The sequence below is a fragment of the Amia ocellicauda genome, chromosome 3 (genome assembly GCF_036373705.1).
Source record: "Amia ocellicauda isolate fAmiCal2 chromosome 3, fAmiCal2.hap1, whole genome shotgun sequence".
NCBI lineage: Eukaryota > Metazoa > Chordata > Actinopteri > Amiiformes > Amiidae > Amia > Amia ocellicauda.
This window is the reverse complement of record NC_089852.1, coordinates 22,352,060-22,378,515: the sequence shown is the minus strand read 5'-3', so window position 1 is coordinate 22,378,515 and position 26,456 is coordinate 22,352,060. Positions and strand designations below refer to the sequence as shown.

At 42.3% G+C, this 26,456-nt stretch overlaps 1 protein-coding gene across 3 annotated transcripts in view; it reads left to right on the top strand.

Moving 5' to 3' along the window:
* The window catches only part of LOC136741212 (protein TANC2), a 240,496-nt gene that overhangs the window by 173,117 nt on the left and 40,923 nt on the right, over window positions 1–26,456 (top strand). For 2 of the 3 annotated variants that reach the window (XM_066698500.1, XM_066698499.1), the window contains exons 7-9: window positions 20,142–20,290; window positions 25,156–25,345; window positions 26,123–26,371. In XM_066698500.1, coding sequence (XP_066554597.1) covers window positions 20,142–20,290; window positions 25,156–25,345; window positions 26,123–26,371 — 588 coding nt within the window. Of the gene's footprint in view, window positions 1–11,957; window positions 12,036–20,141; window positions 20,291–25,155; window positions 25,346–26,122; window positions 26,372–26,456 lie in introns of those variants that run through there. The other variant, XM_066698501.1, reaches the window with a different exon arrangement.

Genomic DNA, 26,456 nt, shown 5'->3' with positions numbered 1-26,456 from the left:
GTACTATAAGTCACTTCAGAGGGAAACCCTAATCATTGTGAGGTATTGGAAATGTGCAGTATTGCCCTATAACACACAGATACGTTTAATGTCGATTCTTTTAGTGGGGATCTCTTGGTGCAGCTGGACTGCAAATTTTCTAGTCACGTGTTGGGAAGAATACATTCGATCTTGCTACAGTCTTAACAGAACTGCAATGGTGTCATCCACACATCCTAATGAAAACCTTAAATAGATACTGCCAGGAAGTGCTACGGTATTTGACTGCAGCTCCTCTCTAGTAGTAGATGTGGTGCAGGGATTGCAGGAGGAATTTGTGGAGGGGGGGGACGTGGCAGTGTGTGCTTGGAACTGTCCAGTTCCTCATGACCAGCCAGCGTGTGTTTTTCCTGCGCTTTCCTGGCTACACAAAGGAGAGCAGGGATACGCTGCTTCTAGTCTAATGTTACCATGGAGACCACGAGCTGTCTCCCTTGTCTAACTATTGTTACATCCCTTGCTCTATAGGGCACTGAACGTCAAACCATTTTGTGATTTTTATTGTCATACATCAGCAGTGTTTGACATTAATGTCCAGATTTCCTTCCATATACACATATTTAAATTACTGTTTCGATGGATACGTCTTGATCTATGCACTGGCTTTAGAGTGTATAAATAGATCTACATTCATACGTGCATACTAACATATGTGGATATACACGCTTGCATTAAGGGAAAGTCAGATTGGTTAGACTCCATATGTAACGGCAATAGTAACATGAGCACATGTGTTGCCTGGGCGTGAAAAAGACTGCTTCAGGTTAATTGGGAAATGTCTTTGCAGTGACCCCCAGTACTGCTTTGCTGGGTACGGTAATGATTAAAAGAAAACACACGCACACTTAAAATAAAGAAAGAGAAGAAAGCAAGAAACCGTATTGAGAGGGAGGGGGTAGTGGGGAAGTGTGGGAAGATGCGAGCTGAAAAGATGGGTTTCAGAAGAATCGGCGCTTTGTTTCTTGATGTGTAAAATAGCACATAGCACATGCCTGCGTGGGATCTCTTCAGCTATAGGCCATCTGCAGAGAATCTACCACACATCCACACAGTATAGTAAAGAGGGCTCGAAAGTTAATGCAGCCCAATGCGGTTCGGCATTGACACAGCACTGCGAATTCTCTGATGTCGTCTGACGGTTCTAATAAGGAGATCCGGTTTCAGATATTTGAATCGCTTCTGTAAAGCTTTGAGCATTTTTTTTTCTTTGTGGCTGCAGTCTGCAATCCGTTCCCATATTTTATATATACATCATTAAGTATGAACTACAATGGAATATAGATTGCAGCAAATATAATGGAGGGTTGTGCCATATGACACTTTTGGGAGGGGAGTGGTGGTTGGGGGGTATCAGTTAAACAGAGCGACCATTTTTATTCAGTTTTTATTTAAACATTTTTTTTTATTTTATTTTAGAATGGCGCTTTGTTTTTGTTCTGTTATATTGTTATATTTTGTTCTGTTATATTTTCCCCACTATGGATTAGACAGCTATTAATCATCTCTGCTCACTGCTATGACTCTTAGGGACTTGGGGAGCTCACACACACAATTGTCTTCAGAAACATCCACTGCCGAGCCATTCTTTTCCAGCGAGGACTGGTGCAGAGCTCACAGCCCCCTGGCAAGCAACAGGGGTAACTGTTGTGCGTACAACCAGAGCAGACCTGGCTGAGTCGACCGCACCTAATCCTGACAGTGCCCTGGCGATCGTACGCCGCCCCCTGAGGAGTCCCAGTCCTGCCGCCCCTGATGATGCAGCTCGGACTGGAACCAGGGCTCAACCTGTGCTCTGATTGAAGGCTTTTACCAGTTGAGCATTACCAAAGAACACTTACACGACTGCCTGAATGCCTTTAGATACAGTTTGTGTGCTTCACTTCTTTCCTCTTCGTCTCTCTCAGACGCAACCTCTCAGTGCACCACTGTGCCTATGTTCGGGGGCTGTAAGCAAAAGCAGCCCCTCTTTAAAAGCATTTCATTAACCCGGTTTGAAAGGCAGGCCGGTGTGAGTTATACTCTGCCAGACATCCCCCCCCTCTTCCTTCCCGCCTCGAAAGTGCCATCATTGTTACCCAGCTTGCTGCCCTCATTTCCAGCCAAAGACGTTAATGAACCAATTGAGAGGAATAAGGCATTGTATAGCTTGGACGAGACAGGTGGAGGTAATAGAAACACGGTGGATTTCAGGTCCTAGGGATGTGATTCAGGAGTCACATTAAGACGATAAAAGTTGATTTACATTATATACGATCAGCAGCACAGAGAGCTCACAAAATAGAAAAGATTGATCACCGTCATGAGTCAATAAGTGTAAATCACAGTCAACTGCATTCACTTTCTTAGTCTTCTGGGAAACACCTCCCACTCCCACTCAGTGATGTTTGGATCCATCTTGAGTTTTACAAGCTGCACTCTCTTGTATAAGCAGACAACTCTTGTTGCAAGAATTTCCAGCTTGTTAACCTATTGTGATGCAGTTTGTATAGAGATACAAGCAAGTTTAAGTAATATGCTTTTTGCAAAGTAGGGGCTTATCTCCAGGAGCATGCAAAGATTATAGGTCTTTTTTCTTCTGTTGCCATTTCCACTAAAAGAAAAGGTTCAACTAAATCTCCTTTGTACCAGTTAGCCTAATATAAATCCACTAAGCACTTGAGATTATTATTATTATTATTATTTTTGTCATTTAGCTGACGCTCTTATCCAGGGTGACTTACATTTGTACTCATTTATACAGCTGGGTATTTTACTGGAGCAATCTAAATGAAGTACTCAAGGGTACAACAGCACTGCCCCACCCGGGATTTGAACCCACAACCTTCCGGTCTTGAGTACAGTGAGATCTTACTGGCAAGTAAAAGGAAAAAGACTGCCCTTTGTGGTATTTATAACATAGAGTATGTTATAAATACATAATTACAAAATTACAAACAAATCCAAAGGCAAAAGGCAAATAAGTAACCTCTACACAGGTCTTTTACCCCAGCTCCCCCATGTATCAACATTTGCATAAAAGACAGGATTTGGTCTTGGTCGTATCTGTGTCAACACATAGATACTGGCACCCAGTGACATCACAATGACATGTGGGACACTGAATAAACTCCTCTCTGATTAGTTAACTCAAAACAACCATCACGAAATCCTGTGAATGGAAATTAATCTGAAGGCTGCAACTTCCATTAAAAGAAATTGGATGTGTCTAGTTTTTCAATTCAAGAAAGGAAAGGAATTCCCATTTGGTACATGGCTGGTCTTTTCCTGGACAAAATCATACTAAAGCTGTGCAAGAAAACCAACTGTCAAATACGATATGGAGGCTAGGCCAGGGGGTTCCTAAGCTTTTTCACACAGTGGCCTGGCTCTCTGTGGCAACAATACTGCCACCATACACTTTATTGCATTTAAAACATCCAAACATTCACTTGAATAAAGGAAAATATGTAACTTCCAATAATATTTATAATACCAATAGAGAACGCATGATGCATTTTGAATTATCTTTTTTTTTTTTTTTTTTTACGGACTGGCGCAGTGGACTGCAGGCCACTATTTGGGTACCGTTGGCATAGGCTATCAATTTTGAAGTGCAATGTAAATGAGATTTAGCTATCATCTTGTCTGTAACCTTTCTCGGTCTTAGCTGATTCCCTGTTCTGTATGTTGCTGTCTAAAAGAAGCAAACCTACTAGTTTCTCAAGGCAGACATTTTGGTGCAAGGAGGGTCTGTTTGAAGAGGCAGACTTGTTTGAGAGTGGCAGTGGTGCACGGTCGTGTGGTTGAGTTGCCGTGGCCTCCATAGTATGGGATGTCTGAAATGCATTTTGATTTCAAAACTGGCCTTGATGTTCCTGCTCCAGACTTAATCAAATATTTATTTGCAAATGTTACGCATACTGCCATTTCTCGTGCAGCACAGTATTTTAGATCATGGAAACCTGTAATGGAAACCCATTATTGGTGTGAGCCCTAGTCAAAAGTATTTCCACCCTTCAGTTATTCAGTGATATAATTTAATTTAGTCGATTTTGATCGAATCCAGTCTATGTGTGTGTATCTTTGTCTCTCAGTCCAATCAACTGGGATATTTACAGTTTTTCTGTAGGCTGAAAATGCGTTCAGCAAATGTTGAAAATATATTATTCATAAATATGAATTAATGAACAATATTTATTAAATGAAACGAGTCACTGAATAAAATTGTTTCTAATGAAGTGTGTGAAGTCTGAAGTCCATGGGGGAAAATGAAAGGGAACAATCTTTCTTCCCCCCCCCCTTCATTACATTGTCAGTGAAGATATTAGCTTAAATTCTTTGATTAATATTTTTTTCCCTCTCATTCCCTCCCCCCCCTCTGGTATAAATACTTTTCCTTTAAAAATATGGATATATAAGCTCATTAGCAGAATGCATTGGTGCTCTGACTCTTGTGCAATGCATCATTGTGTCATTCTTGTAGAGAAGTTATTTTAAAACCTGCCAGGAAAGTGATGGTGATGGTTCTGTTAAATGTCATTTTGTACTCTGGGATTTTTATTTTTTATTTTTTTTTAACTTCATTTTTCTTGCTATCCCTCCTTGTTCTCGACCCTAATGTCCTCTTTCTTTGAGATTTGTTTAGTGTGCTTTAAATAGATTGTTTTAAGTATACTTCTGTACCTAATCAGTGCTGCTTCTTCCAAGAAAAAAGAAAAATGAAAAAAAAAATGCAGTTTTTGTTTGCTTGAGTCTTTGGCTGGCATTTCACATGTTCAGAAATAAACTCCACATTTGCAATGAGGTTGTTTTCTGTTCGGTCTGCACCATATAACAGACTTGCGTTGTGTGCGTCTAACTAGGAGTGAAATCTCTCATCCAGGACCACAGTCGATTTCAGATTTCAATAGCACATTTGCACAGAAAATGGCTGATACCAAATAGGCATATTATTATTCCTAATTTACTCTCTTGTCATTGCATTGTCAATGGAGAGCAGGTGCTGTTTAAGTCATTGATATGCAGATGAATATTGTATCCTAACACACACCTCATTGTAAAAGATTAGCTTAATCAGGTTTCATTGTCCTGGGGAAATCTTCTCTAGCATCGCTTCATACATGTATGCATTTATTTATTTACAGATGTATTTATTTATTGTGGATATCTGTTACCGGTCTAAGAATTTATGTAGAGTACACCACTCCCCCAGACACTTTTAACATCAACTGCATTGACATAACTGAGACGAAGCACCAAGCATAAAGCAGAGGAGACACAAACACACTACCTGCCAGATATACCGCACTAGATGCGAAGAGCTATCCAGAGAGACGGAAACCATCACAGAATAAAGCAATGTATCAAATGACCATCAGAGCTATAGACCGGCAATGTGGACCTGAAACTTAAACAAAAGCTGCTTGTGATCTGATCTCCCATAGTGGCCAGTGTCAAGTAGCAAATGCACTGTCAGACTCTGCGAGTCTCGGTTCCATATGGTCACTATGACTGTGTATGGTTTTCTATGTCCTTTGATGCTTTGTGTACCTAGGATTCGGTTTTCACTACCAGAGAATAGTGACCATGCACTCTCTTTCCAAAGAGGAGGCAGCTGGGAGCTTGCTGGGTCATAACTCACCGCAGAGATCCCATTTGTCTCTTGTTGGAAAACTGATTCGGTATTATCTATGCACCCTGTAGCTTTTAAATTGTTCAACTGATCTATATATTAACACATCACATGTGGGCTGTTTTGGCATTGCTCCTTTAATTGCAATGAATGTATAGATTTCTCATGTACGATCTGTGAAGACAAATTGCAGGGTCTTCCATAGGTTTCCATCACAACTGGCCAAGAATGAAGGAAATGTACTAGCTAGGTGTAATTGTTTCAATTCTATGGCTGTGAGTGTTTAGTTAAATAAAGGATCCTTACTCCTGTCACATTTTCTACTCCAGGGCTTGTCTAAGTCTTCAGTCTGTTGAAAATCTAATGATACATTATATAATCGGTGGCTGTACGGTTTTTTATATATATATCTTCTGGCAGTGCCTTCAAAGTAAATTTGCATGGATTGTAATTTAACTTTCTCGCCTGATCTTTAGTCCCTTCAATGATTTTAGCACTCTGTCCACAGGCTGTCCTAGATCATGGTGGAGGAACCCATGTCCACCCCAAAACAAACCCCATGCCAGCACACCTTTAATAAATGAAAGGTTCCTTTTCCCTCTTTTCTTGCCTTTGAGCTTTTTGACTTGAGCTTATTATGGTCAGACTCTTAATGGCGATTATCTCTTGTGTTAGGTATGGCTTTCATGCCTTCGATGCCAAGCAATTAGTGACGCATGCATCGAGGTATCCCATAACCACATGCATGAAAACCAAATTAAAGCGTCTGCCTGCAGGTTTCAGAGCTGTGGAGCCCATTTCTGCTTTGCTCCCGCCGTCCAATGCTTGTGATTCTCTGTGACAGTGAAGATCACTGGCCTTGAAGACTGGTGCTGGAGCTCTGGCTGGAGGGCAATGGCGGGCTCTGGAATAAAGGGCAGTAGAAAAGCTGCGGGGTCTCGTTTCTGCTTGGGTGGCTACCTGCAATTCCGGCAGTAAATCGAAACGAGTTATGCTGGGCAGCCGAGCATTGCAGGGTGGGAAATGATAATGTTATATAATCACAGTGAGAGATTGTGTGCGTGTATTTCTATTTGTGTTTGTGTGTGTGAGAGAGAGAGATTTTAGACAGAGAGTTGCGGGGTAAGAATTGGACAAAAACAGTGGCATGCTGTGTTGTGCAACAGACTGCTTTAGCCTGGCACCTTAGCTGATTATTGAAATTTAGATGTTTTACGTTTTGTCAAATCTTCTCTTAAGTTTCTTGATGCAGTTATAAAAAGTCACGCTTAATATCTGTGTTCAGAAACACCTGTAAATTTACCCCTTTGTTTGAGGGAAGTCTTCAGTCCCTCTATTTTTTGCTTACAGGAAAGAATGTGAATGGGAATCTTTATTTAATAGATTCCTTGGTCCTTGCAGTTTGATTGTGATTTATTTTTGGGATGGGGGGGGGGCTCGGTTCTGAGAAGAATGATCAGATCTCCTTGTCATGTTTGTCAGCTCCCCATGACTCCCACTGTCATGGCTTTGCCGCTCATATCGACGCATTTGGCAGCGAGTGACGTTGGCTACTGTTAGCACTACACCCACCTAGCTGCATAGGAAACTAAAACTGACACATCATTACACACAGAAACGTCAAACCAGGGGGGTAGTTCAGTGCTGTTCTGTCTTGGTTAACACAGAGGGTCGGGTCCCAACTGGACCCCTGACGCTGTGCCGATTATCTGGTGTGGAATCAGATGTGTTACTCCCACTGAAAGCTGAGCAAGGTAAAAGGCACTCCTCAAACAGAGACCTCAGATAGTTTGATGGGGAGAGATACTGGTCTGTCAGACTTGTACGTACGCAGTCTGTTTTCTGTCAAATCAGAGCAGAGATGGGATCCAGCTTTCCTGGGCACAGAAGAACGTGTGTGCCTGTCAGTGTGATGGGCGGCAGACTGGTTAGTCACCATTCAGGGCTTATTTGAAGCAAAGAGAAGTTGCCAGTTAGCAGGTGAGATATTCTCAGAGGAGAGGACTGGAGTAGTTTTTTTCTTTTATTTTTTCTTCCTTCTTCTTTCCCCCTCTGTAGATCATAGTGTATTCTAAAGGAAGATCCTTTACTGTTGTGTACTAGGGAAGGATTCCTTCAGGACGAAGACTGATCTGTTATTCCATGTCACTCAGGTGTGCTGTGCAAGACAACTGGCTACAATAGAGCAATTCATCTAAAATAAAAGTCATGCAAGAATACAAAAATATTTGTTTATAGTGATGGCTGAATATCAACTCTTCCAATCCATTGTGCTGCAGGGATGTTGTTGAAGTAGTGGCCAGCATTCAATGATTAAAGTGTTTCATGCAAATTGTATTGTCCCGGCTTCTCTCTTGCTATACAAGTCTTCCAAATCCTGAAAGTGTTTTTATTAAAAAACAGATGCACTTTACACCAAGAGTTGTGGGGTCTGGAACATGCTATACTGTCAAGGACTTAAAGATGACTCCCTGCTCTAGGTTCCTACAAGATCTGTCTGAATGAAATGGTGAGATGAATTACCAAATGGGCAAGATGGATGCATATATATGTATCAATTATTTATTCATCAAACGGTTAACAATTAAGCTGGTTTCACCAACAACCTACACTACACTGGAACACAGTGGAAGTGCTGCTATTTGACTATAAATATTTGAGCATATACAACTAAATAAAACTATTCCAGAGTTTATAAACCGAGGTCTAAGCACCCTCTTCTCTGTAGCGATATCCCCTTTTCAAACTGTATGATGTGCCATTGAGTCTACAGCGCTACAACTGCCATACGGTATCCCATCACCTGCCATGCCGACTCACATTAACACGCTTCCCTCTGTGGAGACGTGTGCAAAACCGAAGCCAGCGTGTTCGTGGCTCGTGGGGAAACGGAGGTCTAGGGACAATCACTGGGACATCCTATCCTCCCAGCGTTCGAGGGAGCTGTGGGAGAGAAACCAGGATGAAAAAGCCACGCTGTTTCCTTGGGGGAAATCAGAAGTTGAGCAGCATGGGTTGGCGAGTGGTGGTGCATTGAGAGTCAGGAGTGCCAGTTAGCTGGGCCATCTGTCACCTTGATAATTGCCAGGAAATCCCTCGGTCTCTGTGCAGAGTCCGCTCTGAGGTCAATCCTCATGTTACGAATGGGGCTGTATTCTATGTGGACAGTGTTGTCAGCAGGCTGGCTGTCTTTATTTTTTTATTTTTTATTTTTTTAAGTAAGCAAGTGGGAAATGGGATGTATGTGTTCACCATGGTCTCTATCTACCTTTTCGCCCCCTTTCTTTCTCTGCATCACAATCCTTCTTTTTAAGTATCTTCCAGTGAAGAATAAACACTGAACAATGAACAATTTGCTCTGTGTACAGCTTAGTATGGACCAGGATTCTTCAAACCAAGTCCCTGAGAGAGACAACCCAACCATTTGTTTTGCAGCCCACTTTCAATCTTTGCGAATAAGGGTTACGTTGATTCAGTCAAGTGAATGATCAACTTGGTTAACTGCTGCAGCCTAGCTGGAGTCAAATCCTGCACACCACCTAGTCGGGTGCGATGAACTCTGGTATGAACCCATGTACCCTAGACATTTGGGACGATGCATGTATTGAGGCAGAGTCTCAGTTGGTGAGCTGAACCCTGGTTTACGTGCCCTAGATCATCGGCTTCAATAATACACTAAGCCCTCAATGTGCACGGAAATGAAACAGAGATGAGCCGAAAATAGATAATAAAAATAAGAAAAGAACATTGTGACACATCAGTCCCAGCAGGAATGATTCCCAAGCTGCACACATAATAGATTAGAAATCTGGTGTTTAATGAAACTAGTGTCTTAATGATGAGACTCTTTTAAGCAGGACTAGAGATTCTTTGTTCAGATATTTTTATTACTAATTATCTTTTTTTTTTTTGTTTCTTTATTTGACCTGACGCATTGCATCAAGACACAAACGTGCTCTAGAGAACTCTTGGCTGAAGAGAGATTGCGGCCCAGGCTGTAATTCATGTACCACGCAGTTTTTTTTTTTTAATTATTATTATTTTCATGCCACCACTGCATGCCAGGAAAGACTGCAGATCAAGCAAGAGAAAACGCCACACTTCTTTCACAACCCAAAGACCTCCACGCCTGCTGTGACCGAATCTGAATCGAAAGACCGCATTGGAATTGCCTTTCATTCTCAGTGCTTCATGCTTCGCTATTCAAGCATTCTGAATATCTGCACCTCCGATGTTTTATTTTATTTGTTGCCTGAATGGTATTTGCTCCTCTGTGTAACTCTTGGAAATTGGCCTCATGCTCTATGGTTTTTGTCTTATACTGTTCTACAATATATTACACCGTAGGCATTTTCTCTGCTGTTCTAGTTCCTGCTTGAATGCGAGTGACCTTGAATAATAATACAAATAATATAATGACAACCAAGCTTAAAAAGCAAACCGTTAGAACCCTAGCATCCTCTGGGTAGCAGTGGGAAAGCTTACATATGTTCTGATACCCTCCCTTAGGAATAATGTTTATCTGTGTTTGCAGTGTTGTGTTCAGGCAGGTATAAGCCAGCACAGACTTTTGGAAAGAGAGTCTCCTTTGTTGTACAGCTAAGCCACCATGCAGCTTTCCAATTAAACTGAAATTCCTCTGTGATGTCATTAATTCAGCTGTAAGTACTCCCACAGTAGTGATATGACGACATAGATTTAAACTTTAATCCCTTCAGGTGTGTAGCAAATTATTATTATTTATTATTATTATTATTATTATTATTATTATTATTATTCAGTTGATGCTTTGGTCTAAGGTGACTCGTGATCATAGCGTTAAGATCACATCGCAGAAGAGCATAACATAAAAACACACTATGCACTAGAACATTGAAAGGTGGTGTGCAGAGAATGGAAATACAGTGCAACATTACAGACCTGGGAACCAGTCCAATAAACATTTGAAGGCCTATGTGTTTGGGTGTGGAATGATAGTGGGGATGAGTGGGGTGTTTGGACTCTCAGGGTCAGGACAAAGGGTCCCAGACATGAAGATACAGCAAGTGTTGAAGACTGGGATTTAACATAAAGCTGCCTGCAGTGTGATTGATCTTGGAGGGCAGAGAGAGAGTGCTGTGCTGATGAGAGCAGTTTATAGGTCACAATGAATTTTGAAGCAGTGCTGTTTGTGACAGCGACTATATAGACAATTCAGCACAATGACTTGGCATCTTCTAAACACAAAAAGCTGTGATTGCAAACTGCGTTGAGGGGTCTGTATGGGTTTCATAATCTTGTTTGAAGGTGAAATGGGACTAAGGTAAAAAGTAATATTTTTCATTTATGTGCTAACTCCCTCCTATAAACACCTATAAAAAAAACAACCCCCATCTGCCTCTGCATTCCCTCCGAACTACAGACCCAAGGCGTATGCAATATCATATGTGATGTTTTTTTTTTTAATTATTATTATTAGGCCCGGAATTGCAGCTATGGTTGTAACAAATGTAGTAGGGGCCACAATATTGGAATCATCCTCAGTAATGGCAGTAGGATTAGTAGCTGCAGGATTGGTTGAGTTGGTAGTGTCTGCAGTAGTGGTTGCTGTACAGTTGCATCCGTACAGAAGTGTTATTAATTAAAGAACTGTGGACAGTGCAGTGAATGGCATTGATACGAGTTTATATGGAGAGCTTACAATGTATAGGTCAGGTAGATGGAAAAAAAAATATGATAAGTGATAATAAATAATAGTACTACTACTAAATAATAATAATAATGATAACACCAACACTTTGATCAGTAGCAACAGTGCCAAAATGACATAATGAGAGCTCTGTATCTCATAATGAAACAAATCCCTTTCCATCGACCCACTCTGGCACCCCCACTCCCCCCCTCATCCCACAGACAGTGCAGGACAGCAGGGAGGGGTGCCTACCCCTGCCCCCCCCACCCTCCACTCCAGCCCTTTTCATGTGACCTGGCCCATGCCTGTGGCCCAACAACAAGCCAGAGTAACCTGACCCCAGCCTCCCTTACACACTGTTCTTAAGTGTTTCCATCTGTTCCCTGTTTCACCCCTCACTCATGACCCCTCTCTCTCTCTCTCTCTCTCTCTCTCTCTTTTTCTCTTTCAATCTCCTCTGTCTTCTCTATCTCTGTCCCTCTCTCTGTCCCTCTCACTCTCTCTCTCTCTCTCTCTCTCTCTTTCTTTCTTTCTTTCTTTCTTTCTCTGTCTCTCTCTCTGTCTCCCTGTCTGTGTTGCGTGTGTCTCTTCTCCCAGCCCCTCTGCGGAAAGCAAAGTTTGTGGAGAGCCCTCGCATTCCTGAATCTGAGTTTGCCTCTCCTTTACACTCCACCTCCCCTGCACAGACCTCAGACCAGGACACATTCTGTTCCGGTAAGACCCCCTCTTGTTCTGTCCACTTTCAGAAACCTGTATATTTGTATTTTTTGGGGTGTTTTTTTGTTTTGATTTATTTCTCTATATGTGTGTGTGTGTGTGTGTGTATGCGTGTGCATGTGTGTGTGAATTTCTTTTCCACTTGGCATCTTCTAAAGAATGCTGAGTTAGCAGTATTCTGTGTATCCCAGCAGCTTCTCCTCTCTTCCCCTTTGTAGACCGTACAGAAATGCCACGCTTATTGGCTACTGTGGATCCTAGTTACGAAATCCTGTGGTATCAACCCCCCTTCCCCTCCCACCCTCCCTGCCTCCTCCACAGGAATAAAATAATACCCCAAAAATCTGATGCATTTATCCAGACTAAAACTAAGCATATCTTGAACAGCTGTAGGAGCCGAGTCTGTTGGAAACGCATGTCAGAACTGGAATTGATGTTTAGGTTACTTTTTACGTGAACTGTATTTTTTTCATGATTTTTTCAGCAGAGGGATTACAGTTGCAGGGGATATAAAAGCTGGGTTGTTTGTATTTAACTTGCACTGTCTAATGGATTGCTTCAGCTTACAGAGAAGGTCTTTGGAAGGACTTTTTCGATGTTGTTGTGGTTGCTGTTTTTGCAAGGAGAAATGTGCAGACAGCGTATTGGGTTTCTGTACCCACTGGATCATTTAAACACTGCAATGCAAGTATGAATCGAGAAAATCTGTGATTCTTCAATAGCTTGTGGGATTTTACTTCACCACGAGTCATTTCAGTCTCCGGGAGGGACTGCTCCATGAATGTGAGTGTGGCAGTGTGTGTCTGGGCTTGGTTTATTTTCCTTGTTAAGCCCCTTCACCTTTTTGCAGTATTAGGTTGAAATGTCAACTATAAAAAAGTGTCTCACTCGCCTAGTGTCTAGGGAAGTCTGCAGTACTGCATACAAGAAATGTTTTTTTCTATTCTGCGTTTATTAACAGTCTTTCTGCCAAGCTAATATAACCTGTACATCTGTTGTCCCATCTTCCATCTCCGTCTGCGTCTAAGACCATTCCCTCCTCTTCTGGGACTGTCTCAGGATGGAGTGGAAGTTGAACAGCATAATGACACACAAAGATAAGTGTGCTGTAAAGGACACGATTTCTGTCCCAAGATTCCATTTCACTAATTTGTAATTTTTATTTTATTTTCTTTCTCATTGCTCTTGTTGATGCATTTATTTGTTTATTTACTCCTGCATCAGTGCAGATGCTTTGTCCGGGCAGTCAGGAAAATGTGCACATACCCAGAGCAGAGAAGCAATTTCTCTCGGGCAAGTATAATATATTGAAGCAGAGGTAGAAGGAAGTCATGTCTGTTTTCATTATCCCACTGCTGAAGTGCCCTTTTGAGCTGTCTTTCCATTCGCCTTTCCATTCGCCTTGGGTATAGCAGGCTTAAGCCCCAGCGTGTTCATCGCTTTTATTTGCTTATTTATATATTTCTAGACTCATTTGAACTTGCCATCCATCGCTAAAGTAGTCATGACCCACCCATGTAAATATGAGATGAGATTTTATTTTTTTATTTTTTGCTTCTTTTTCTTCTATTCAATTGCAGCTGATAATGCCAGCAGAACCAGCAGCTATCCTCGGATATCGTGATTGGTTGTACGGTAGAGGAATTGAAATGAGACTCTCTCAGTGCAGGGCTTATGCTTTAGTTCTTGAGTCAGCATGTTTGCTGAATAGGGGAGAGAAAAGAAAAAATAAAGAAAATCAGCATCAATCTTAAACCACGAGCATACAAAATGCTGTTGACCCTCGACTGAGATTGTATGGCAAGGCAAATTTGATGCTAAGCAGCTCCCCATTCTAAGCCTGCTTTTGAAAGTTGGTACAGCGATACTTGTTTGCTCCCCGCCCTCAGCAAAAGCAATTTATCACACTTCTGCAATGGCATCTGCTGCATTTATCCTGATACTTCAGCTGTGCCCGAACATCATCCATCAGGCTTTTCTGCATCTTAAAACTTAGCTTGTCTGGTACACCATATTATACATCTATACATATAAGTACAATCCAGGGCAGCATGCTCCATTTTGCTTGTTTTGAGAGAGAAAATATTTAAGGTACAAACATAACACATTATAGGATGGCACTCTTGGGTGTTAGGAAACATTAAATCCATTATTCTGTGAGTAATTAATTGCAGCCATTTGAAAATGGTTTAAACAAAATGGACAGCCCAGTGTGTTTTGCTAAATTTTAAATGTCTAGGCCTCCCCCCCCCCCCCAGTTTCATTTATGTATTTATTTAGTTATTTATGCTTTTGCTTTGCAGTTTGTTTTTATTTCAAAGAGACATCTCATTACCGGGATGTTAAAAAGCAGCAGATTGAATATAGAAACCTTCCCCATCAAAGATGTCTCGGTAGTCAGCAGATGAATCGGACAAGCCTGCACTGTTAGGTATTACAGGACACTCTGAAGTGTCAGACAGCGAATTATCTCCTAAAAATCTCGACAGAGCCGGTTCCTCTATCTTAGAGAACATCTTTATTAGGGTAACCAGAGCTGAGAAACTGACACTGAGGAATCTTTGAGGAAAGCGCTTCCTCGCACCCACTGCGAAGACGTGATTACTAAACAGTTTCCTACTGAGATCCTAAATAATACACTTTTAATTATATTCTTTAGGGATGAAAGCTTGTGGATCAAGTATGTGGTATTGCTTCCATGTTATTATTCTTCACACAAAACAAATTCTTCCTGCCCATAAATTGCGTTGCTCACATTCCAAGCACAGGACATAGATCGTAGACATGGGAATCGGGCATCAGATAGAGGCCGGGTCAAGCAGTGCTATGTACCCATATTGTATATTACAAGTAGTCCCGTGGGATCTGTAACCAACAGGATATCAGCCCACCCTGTGAATTGAGATACAGTGTGGTTTCCCCTCTCCACAATGGATCACCAGGACAGGGGAATAAACACACCCTGAAGATCTAACCAAAGGGACTCCACGGCAACAGGGACATTTTGAGACCGGAGAGGATTTTAAAAGTAGGCAGGGATTGGTTCATGGGAGAGGAAGGGAAGGAAGGAGGGTGTTGGGAAATGCAAACTTCAGTCTCTTAATGAATTATATCCATCCACTGGGAAACTGTTCCAGACCAACATCTCAGAGTTGTGGTGTGACGCAAAGTAGATGGCAGAAGGCAATTAAGAACAAACAAAATATGTAGTAGTTTTCTATTAGTGGTGGTGTTCTTTTTAGTTTATTTTAGACCATCATTTTATTTGTTTATTGTTTATGGGTTATTGCCATTACCATTTGTTATTTATTGCTGTCTTTCCATCATATGTGCTACAGCGTTTATATTTTGACTTCCGTTGCTAAGCATTCCAGGAGAAAATCAAAACAAAAGTAAGCTTCTATTGCTACTGCTACACAGAGCTGGAGGAGAGGAAATGATGGAGGGAAGAACTATAATGTTGCACCTGGACCAGGTGGTTCATCACTAGCCCTGTGCGAGACTTATTTGCTTCCCATGGGCTGGAACAGTTAGTCAATGGAGAATGAAGGGGGAGGTACTATCAGAGATGAAAGGCACCACATGGTAGGACTCAGTTAGTCTTTCTCTGGCATTACAGAAAGCAGTTGAAAACACTTGTTATGAAACGGTCTCTCTCGGGAAGAGGCATGGCAACATTTTAATTTACAAGGGCCCGTTTTACCTGCGTTTCCAGGGATTTTCAGGGAGGGAGAGTGGGATTCAGAGAACAGGACAGCAACCATATAGTGCACAGATATAGTCTCCATGACAACCATCTGTCTTTCCTCGTTAACAGCAAAGGAATCCGGGGCCGGCTTTGACAGAAAATAAAGCGGTTCTGTGTTTTTCTGTTCTTCTTTCTTTATTTCTTCAATGTGTAGCAGAATGGAAGATTCTCCCCACATTCTTCATTTGATTACATTCATAATTTCTATCGCTGTTCATCTTATTTGTTTTGGAATTACACAATTTGACTTTGAAAGCCATACGTTTGTCTCAATGTGCTTACATAAAGCTCATGTGAGCCCAGAATTGCTTATTCCACTGGCAATTAATTGTATACAAGAAAGATTTGTTTTACTGTTTAGGGTAAATATAAGGAATGTATGAGGCTTTGGGTTTTGTCCGTTAGATCTGGAGTGGAAAACACAGATTGCACAGTGTTGTGACCCTGATTTGTTGACACTGTACTTTAGGTGTGGTGAAGCTTCCATTTTATCACAAGATATTGCAGTTTATGAGATGAACCCTCTGGCACGAGAAACCTCGGCAGACCCCACCGCTCTGTGACGGACACACACCTGCACATCTGCATGTTTGTGTTGGTTTTGTAGCAATATGGTAATACCTTGTAACCTTGTGTATGTGTAGTACATTAAATATTTTGATAAAACCATGTTTTGTCACCTGGGATAAATACATCTGCTCCATGACTTCATGCTAAAGTTAATGTTGCATGCATCCCCCGCTTTATACACTGACACAGACACACTGGCATGCACATTCTTCCATGCAGATCCACTTACAAACATACACACGCACACGCACACACACACACACACACACACACAGTGCTAGTCCTAGTCCTGATCTCCTTCCCATGCACAGATGCACATCCATATTAACAAGATCAGGTACTTGCATACCTACTGTGAGATGGTATAAACAGTTGGTAGAAAATGCTAGGCATTGACTCCCTGCCCCCCCTGTCCCCTCGACTTCACATGGAGGGTGCAGCACCGAGTTACTAATAAGTGATAATGTATTCCTTGCTTACTATGTTTTCCTAATGGAGAGAATCCATTATGCAGACAAGCTTGAAATCGTGACTGGAGGTTTAGAGGCCTGTGTTTACCCTACCATGCTGTTCACCGTTTGTGTCCTTGTGATGATGCTGTGGCTGTACCTTAGTGTTGACAGTGGTTTCCTAATGGTTCAACCCGCCTTCCTATGCTTTGCCATATATCTGATAAATATGGGTCTGTGAACATGATGCAGTAAAATATGGCACTGATGTCTGTGTTGCATAACTACAAACAGGTACAATAGCAACACAGGAAAAAAGCCAAACAGGCAGTAGAGGGTGGAGGATGGCCGAATGGGAAAACATGCCACCCTTGATCTGTCGGATACTGGCTCAACCACAGGGTGATTCCTGAGCCCAGCAGGACTTGACCGTTTGTTGGCTGTGTTTTTGTGTGTGTGTTGTCTGTACAAGTCTCTGAAAGCTGCAGGGATAAAGTGGCCTGAGCTGGAAGGTAAGCCAAGGCTAAAAGTACCACATCAGCTTTGACAAACTGTGATTTCCAGTGGAAACTCAACTGGCAGGATGGTGTATGGGTTCAGGAAGTCTGCTGGTTTGATTGGAGCACAGGGGGACTTAAAGGGCATTTTCAATGTGGTCAGCCATTTTTTCTTACCTGGTTGTTTCCAGGTGTTTTTTCCTTCCAAGATTTTGTTGCTTTTGCAATATGTGGGGAGAAATTATGGAAATTGATCCCCTCGACCAGAGAGAGAGAAAGAAAGAGAGACCATGTAAAGGTATCCATGTGAAGAATTCCTCTCCTCTCTCTCCAGGTAAATCAGTTTGCCTAATTTCTTCCTGTAAAAAAGTAATAATTTTGTGCTGCTTTACTGTCATCCTTTGACTTGTACGGGGCTATAAGGAAAAATAAAAAAATTACAAAAGTGTCATCAGACCTATAGCCCTAGTATGTTGCTAGACCTGTTTCCTGAACTCTTGGAGAACCTGCTAATGTCTAACTGCTTCAAAAGTCATTGTTTGGAAAAGTCTTGACACTTGACACAGATTTGGATGATTCTTAAAAAAAAAAAAAAAAAAGATAATGTGAATTTGTTTTATATTTTTCCGAGGCATTTCATCTGGAAATCCTTAATCCTTCATGAAACTTTTCCTGTACTTTATCCCCTGGAGATTTTTGCACACGGCTTGGAGAAGACTTAACACTGAAAACGGCTTCACTTTCCGTCTCCACATCAAATGCGCCTCTGAACCTTCTGAAGTGACGTGTGCATGTGTTGTCTGTCCTTTTACTATAACAGGCATGATATTTCATAAAATGAAATAATTATCTTAAAGCACAGCCTTTTTTGAACTGTGTACCTGGTGTTTGACATCTCTGTGACAGGGATGTTTATTTGTTTGAGTTGATTTGACTGACGGATTCAGAGCAGTGAGTGTTTGCTCGCTCTTAGAGGGAATATTAATCCTGTCGTGATGAGAGCATTCCTGTGCCATTATATGTGCTGCCCCACTTAATGTGACCTTCTTTTTGAGTCTCAACTTTTTTTCTTGATTAAACTATGTATATATGTATATTCATATATGACTTACATTATTTGTTGTTTGTGAATCTGAGGTTTAAAGCTACATTAAAAATAAATGAACTCTTATTTTGGTTTTCGGATTAGCTGCCATCAGTTTGCTTTGTTTTGTTCTGGAGCTCAACTTTGAATTATTAAGAATTGGACAGTATCCAATGTCCAAAATGGGTAGTGTCTTCCCTCTTCCACACCTGGGTGTGTCTGAGTAAAGGGAATGCCCCATTGCAATTCAAACCCACTGTCACACTCCACCCCAGTGTGTAGTTCAGGTCAGAACAGTGCAAACAAGCACTGTGTTTTACTGCTGTGTTTTTCTCTGCTGAACCACAGACTGAGCATGTAACCCGATTGCCAGAATTTTCTCCCTGCCACCCACTGTGCTGATGTCTGTTGGACCTCAGGTATCCATTCTGCCTGCCTGTCTGTGCGATTCCAGCACCTGCTATTTCTCAGGAACAATGGTTGTCATGCAATATGCTGAACCTGCTTGCATTTGCCTGAGTAGTTGTAGACAAAACAACATCTAATGTATGCAGCAGTCCCACAGTTCTGTCTTGTCCTGGTTCAATACTAACAGTCAGCACAACATTTCTGAAGCAGTCGGGCTGTATACCCAACATGTGTTTGGTCATCTCTGTCTGTATGTTTAAAATGTATCGAAATGGGTATTGAACTGTACTGATATTAACTGATTCATAGCTGTTGATTATATAGATGAACATTTTAGGTCATTTGAGTTACTTTGGCAAGGTTTAATTTACAACACTTGTTCTCTCTACTAGCCATCCATGGTCAAGAAAAAGAACTGGATAAGGATATGACTCTTTACCCTTTAGTATAAGGGTAGCTAAAGGGTTGAAAAGATTCAATTGAACTATATTTGTGGCTGTAACTTCACTTCTGTGGCACTTCCTTTTAAAGCCTGCTTTAGTTTGTTTGTTTTTGCCGTGTGACCTAAAGGGATGACAGTCCCTTATCTCATGACAAAGTGAAGGTTTTCACCACCTGTTGTGTGTCTGGGAAATTGTCGATAGCACAAAACGGGCTGCTAAAGTCTTTGACTGAGGCCTTTATCAGATTTCAAGATATGCTGGCCTTCTGACAAATGAGAGAGGTGCGTCTGCGTGTGTGTGTGGGTTGAGTGGAGGGGTTGTAATGTGTTTATGTACAGTGGCGTGTGTGGTTATTCAAATGCACTTTCCCACAGCCTATCTATTTGCATATTTCAAAAATGCAAATGTGAAGAAAATCCAATACAAATCCTTTCCTACTAAGATGGAGAACCGTCACTATCCAGATCATGTCTCTGAGTCCAGGTCTCACTTTCGCTTTCAAGCCAGGGGGTAGAGAATACTTTTATAGTGGCACTGCAAGCTCTGAACAGTGGGCAATGATCTGGGTTAGAGTGCCAGTTCTGAATGGAGGTGTCATGGTGTGGCTTGTATTAGGGGACCCTTGTATTGTCAGGAATGTGAAAGATGCGTCTGTCACGAGACACTGGTCTCAGTGGACACAGTTTGTTTGGTTAAGAACCCCATGCAGAATGACTAAATGCCATCTATAATTGATAAGAACATCTTTCAAGTGCTTTTCTCATGAATAAACACGCCGACTAGATGCATAAACGATTGAGGGATTGTCTGACAAATGCCCACCATTAACAAGGACAACCTGGTGTGTGGCGGGGCTCGAGGTCTCCATGGCTGACTGTGTTCTCTCTGTTGGCTGCTTCCCCAGGGGAGTCAAACCAGGAGCTGGGACCCCCTCCATCTGTGGATGAGGCTGCTAACACCCTGATGACGCGCCTGGGATTCCTGCTGGGAGAGAAAGTGAACGAGGTGCCCCCCGGAGCCCAGTACAGCATGGAGGAGCAGGACGAGAACCAGGTACACCCATCCTGCCACACTGACACTTTGATTCTGTTTTGTGCCATTCTACAGAAATGGCTGACCTTATAGTGTTTTTGTAAATGTTTGTCTGTGTGTTGTTGTTGTTGTTGTTGTTTTTGATGGCTTAATATATAATTTGCAATAAAGGTACTTATAACACTAATGTGCAGTGTGTAAAGAAGAATTCAATTAATCCAGTTGATCAGCTAAACAGACGTATTAAATAAGAAACAATAGCCAGGAGATACTGCAGCTCATCAGGAATTGGGATGATTCCACTCCAAAACAAGGGGACTTGGGGGTTTTCAGTTTATATTGTAAAAATCTACTTACATTAATAGAAGAAAGGTTACAAAAGAGCTATTCATGTTGCTTGCTCTTTTTTCCTTGTTGTATCTGTTTTCCTGTCGATTCTCGAAGGAACCCAAAATGTCAGCTCCAACTACACAGCTGCGGTGCTTGTGCCACGCCTCTGCAACTCATTGCATAAAGACATGCTCCTGATTTCAGCACTGTCATGCACCTAACCTTAAGTTCCATTTGTTGCTTGTTTCATTAAGTCTGAAGTACCTGCAACTCCAGGCCCCTGCAACTCTTTGTGTAAAGTAAGAGGGCAAGCAAGAAATCGAGTTAAAGAAAGGGAAGTTCGAAAATAGATGTCTTTTTATTGTCATTGTGACCATTCAATTTACACACTTTGTTTGAACTGTGCAGTGTGAGATTATTTATAATGAACGGATACTATATAAACTGAGGCTTGGCATCTTAATGTGATATATTGTTTCTGGACTAGATTCCATAATGGTGGTTTTGGAGAGGAACATGTTAATAATAAATAGGCATTCCCACCCTCGGTAAGGTTCAAGTCACGTAATCTTTTCTTACAGATGTTCTCTGTTAAGAAAACGCTGAGTTTCCAATTAAATGCCTTGCACTTGTTTTTTCTATTTTCTCTTTTTATTTATTTATTTTCATACTTTATTCAGAGCCATCAAAGAGTGTCAGGCCTCAAGCAAAAAAAAGCAAAAAAAAACTGAAATAAACTAAATCAAGATGTCAGCGAGCATCGAAAGTTTAAGATAAAAAAAAACTGTAAAACACATAATGTGATCTTCAAATACCGAACTTAAATGCTATCACAAGATGTGCATTTACTTTAAGTTAGTAGAGAGGGCCACTGTTTGTGCACTGCACTTCCATATATCTATTTATTATTATACCTGTACAGATATAATTTGATTCTGGCACAGTGTGAGGCTAGTGTGCTGATCAGTACCCAACAGATAAACATTGGGGCGCTGTGCTTGGCTTGGGTAGTGCTTGCATTCTGCAAAGTTTCACTATGACTGGGTAGAGTGCACCTCTGGCACAGATTCACTAAGCTTGTGTGCCGGTCTTAATCACAGTATCTGTGAGGCTAAGCCCCTCACCTCCGCTCACTGTGGACCGGAGAGGAAGCTCTCACTGCTGCAGGAATGCAAGCTGGCAAAGAGGGAGCTGTAAACCGGGAGGATCGCAGCACATGTGCCCTGGGTGTTGGCACGGGCTAAACATCTCCATTGTCTGCCTCCTGTCTGGATCTCCAGCACTTGTATCTTGAACTGCAGTTGAATAGTTGCCCAATGATTGTATCTTTTTTTTTTTTTCTTGTCCTTTTCAGCGTGAAGGTCTTATCCGAGTTGCCTCATAGATCAGTAGGGTCAGCAAATAGAATAATGCTAAAACAATGAAGGAAAATGTTGACTTTAAGCACTTTAAGGGAAGAAGAATGGTTAAGGAAAACAGAAACTCATTATACCTACAGGATATCCCTGTGATTGTTATTATTTTTTAAATTATGTTTGTATTTTTCGATTAGCCCATAGCAGCTGGTTATTTTATGCTTGTGACCTTTTCTGTATATATTAATTAAATTAAAACATGTTAATAGCATTGCTTTTGGCACTGGAAGGAACAATGCACAATAATGTACAAGTTCCTGAAACATTTTATTAAATTCTTGTCATATGACGCCACCGAGACGCATACAAAAATCTGGCCCCCTGACCAGCCTCGCCTCAGTCCACCCAGCATCGACGAACGCTAATATTCCTTGACACTATTTGGCAACACCTCACCCGTGTTATTTTTGCAAAAACCCAGTGAACAGGAGTGTTAATTTACGCTCCACAACTGAAAAACATTCAGCAAATCACCTGTCTTTCTCTGGAAACAAAACACCACGAAACAAACCCCCACATATTTCTGCCCCACATCCTCCAGACCATAACGGTGAAGTGCATGGTTAAAGAACACGACGCTGGAAACAAATGACAGTTAACTGCCCGTCAAATCCACAGAGCACAAGCAGTGATCCATTCTCCTGAACCGTGGAGAGTAGTACTCAAGCTGCTGCTGTTTACTACACTATATAAAAACACATGGAGAACACGGGGGCCAGTGCTTGTTGTCAAAGTGTCTTTCCCATAAACGCAGAGATGAGCAAGCCTTCCGACTCCTTGTATGTCACACTGATTATCCATCTCTTAGACAAAATCGTTTGTTTGAACTTGTTTTCCTGATGTTTTCCCTTTGTCACCTTCTGGAAGCTTGGCTTGTTTTATAAGGAGCAGAGTGGATGGCGATAACTGCGGCAGGTCATGTCTCAGGGCCTCTCAAATTAATAGCAGCCTTGTCACCACAGGTCTCCAAACATAACTGTCGGCTGTCACTGTGTTTGACTCGTATCTTAAGTAAACAGTGTGTGTGTAAAGGTGGGTGGAAGTTATGGCTTGTAAATAGCTGACCTCAGATTCAGACCACACAGAACCCCCCCAACTGTTAAGACTGTAAACACTCCTGTCTCACCATCTGTGCATAACCTGCAGAAGTGTGTCCTCTACACAGAAGTGTTACCGAACACAGAGGAACACTGAAAACTAACCTGACTGTGCTATTTCCACACTAGAGTTCCTTTGAGACATTGACAACAACTGTCTACGGTAGCAACTCCTCTTTACTATCTTGGCCAAGAAGCAAGTTTACAGCGGGAAAGAAAATCAGAGCTGCTTCAGAGAAACATTCAGAACTCCTGCTCTGATCCAACAAGCAGATAGGAAATAAGAGGGGATATGGGTGTATGAAACAACACCTAGCACATACCTGAGCACTAACAAACCCACCAGCATGTGGTGAGCGTAGGCTTTTGTACATCCTGCCAATCCAGACATTTTCCCTTTTTGTCCCCCAGCCCTGGGAGGCGAACACACACCAGACATAAGCAGAGCTCTGTTCACTTCACTCTCCTTCACCGTCATTTTCAATGAGGCAATTGGTACTATCAGTTCTCACCCTAAGTCTCTGATCAACAGGCAGCTTTGACAAAGAGATTCCCGGCTGGCAAAGCGAGCAAGGCTCCTGCCCTCTCCGCACAAATCCGCTACCGGGAGCTCCGCGCACGACTGGTTGGCATTCGCAGCACGTAGGCACGGCTTGCTGTGGGAGGGTGGAGGGGGTGATGGGCAGATGAGACGTTAGATTATATTGGATCGGTCAGGCCAGTGGAGTGGGGGACCGTGATTCGCGAAGCTAATCACTGGTCGCTGGGCTAAAATGTCTGCTGTGGGAAATGTTCAACGATTACGAAAAGTGCTGATCTGGCGGGCTTTTTCAGTTAATTGACACAGTGGTGTCCGGGGGGCGGTAAGGTACGGGAGTGAAACTTTCCTCCAGCGATGTGGATATGAAAAAGTGGCCAGTCACCCCTGCCGCTGTTAAGCCAAGGACAAGATCTCTGCACTGAATGACACAGGTGCCCCACCACTAGTAAGGAGGAGCAATACCGAGGGTATTGTATTGCTTTGGTAAAAGATGACATGGATCTATGCATGTTTTTAAATTAATTATTATTAATTATTCATTTCATAGGTTAACATCCCCAAAATAAATTTTTATAGTTCTTCCTGTGCAGTGTCGATCAATCGATACAAATTCTGAGCAAAAGTTCACAGCTGCCAGTTACCTCACTGAAAACCACAATATCGGTGTCAAAACAGACACAAGAGCCAACTGAGCCAAGTTGAAGGGAATGAAGGCAAACTAGGAAATATGTAGATGAGGGTCTTGGATCAAGTATCCAGCAGCTAGACTGCCAGAAAGGCGCTTATAACACCCGTTCATGGTGTCGTCCTAAAGATGGTGCGTTTGCAGTGTGCAGTGGGGAAGGGGTTGTACTGTATTGGAATGGGTTGCTTGTGGTGTGTTTGTTATGGGAATTTTACAATGCTTTTTTTCCTGCGTTATGATGGATGCCCAGGTAACGCACATCGTTCTGGCAACATTCTAAGTTTTGTTTTGACAAATACAACATCTTAAAAACATAGTAGAAATGTATCCTGCCACAGTGTCCTTCAGTTCTCCGATTGTTGCACTGGAATGTTCTGTCCATGTCAAAGATCCATCTCTGACATTTCAATACATATCAAGCATGATTCTACTATTTTCTGGTATACAAATACAGGACGTTTGGTTAAATGTTTTCATTTAACTTAAATCAACTCTTGATTCACTGTATTTTGTTACTTGTCAATCTTGATATCAGTGATATCAATGTCATTTTATAAGGTTAGTTTAACTATATTATTTGTGCAATGTTTTCACAGTATCCCTTGGAATCTATGCATTTTATATTGCCTATATTATTCCTTTTTCATTTTATTACAATGTGGCCACAACGTTGTGCTTAGCTGGGTCGTATATTATAACAAGTTTCTCCTAGTGTGTGTTGTGCGCATCAATACTGATGTGCTGTGTGCCGTGCCGTGCCGTGCCGTGCCGTGCCGTGCCTGACTGTGTGTGACAGTGTACCTGTACTTGTGACGCAGAGCTCGGCGGTGACCCAGCGCATCAGCCCCTGCTCCACACTGACCAGCAGCACTGCCTCCCCCCCGGCCGGCAGCCCCTGCTCCACCCTCCCCCCCGCCACTGCCGGCAACCCAGGCAACAAGGACTGCGCCTACGGTACTGTCACCAGCCCCACCTCCACCCTGGAGAGCCGGGACAGCGGGATCATCGGTAAGAACCCCACCCCACAGAGATACATAGACGGGATAAACTGAGATGCATAGACAGCCTTACAATCATAGACCAAAGTGACAGAGACACCTAGACAAAAACACAATGAAAGACAGAGGCGCGGAGAGACAATGAACACACAAAACAGCCAGAGAGACACTCACTATAGCTGACACTGACAGAACCTTTCATCACAATCAGTCCTTGGTGGCAGTGATATTGAATTCTTTATTGCTTTGGCAGACATCCATGGCGACCTACAGGGTTTACAAGAGTGTGATATACAATCAACCTAAAACATTATATTTACATGACATATTACACAGTAACGGGCAAGTGCATTTTTGTGCAATATAAGTGATCACTGCAGTCACACACTAACTACAGAGAGTGTGGGAGGAAAATAGATTCATGTATAGGTGTGTTCTGGACAGGTCAGCTTTTATAGACTGTAAAATGCTTTCTTCAAATCAAGTCCTAGAGCGCCACCATACAGAAGATTTCAGAGACAACCTGAACACATCAGCTACACCTAGACGTTGGGTATAGCTACATGAGTAATGAGTTCACTTGACTTGATAAGACAAGACAGAGGTGCTGAGGAGTGGATTTGAACAGTGCAATGCTGCAGGTGTTTGGCACCCCTTGCAATAACCCCATGAGATATTGGAAGCCCCAGTGTGTGTGTGGGGGGTGTGTGCTGGATCTCCGCATCAGACCCTCCTCTGGGGCATGAGCGGTTGGCGTTTACCCCCTCCTCTCACCTGTACCTTCCAGCCACCCTGACGAGCTACTCGGAGAACATGGACCGGGGAGGCAAATACGGCGAGGGTTCCCGAGGCAACCTGAAGCCCTGGCAATCTCAGAAGTCGGGCATGGACTCTTGCCTGTACCGGGTGGATGAAAACATGACCGCCTCCACCTACAGCCTCAACAAGATCCCAGAGCGCAACCTGGAAACCATCTCCTCGCACTCCGTGCAGTCCATCCCCCTGTACCTCATGCCTCGGCCCAACTCCGTGGCAGGTGAGTCTTTGCTCTCTTTTCCTCCACTCTGTTCTCCAAGAGTCCAGGAGGGACACTCAAAGGGAATTTAACACATTTTTTGGGG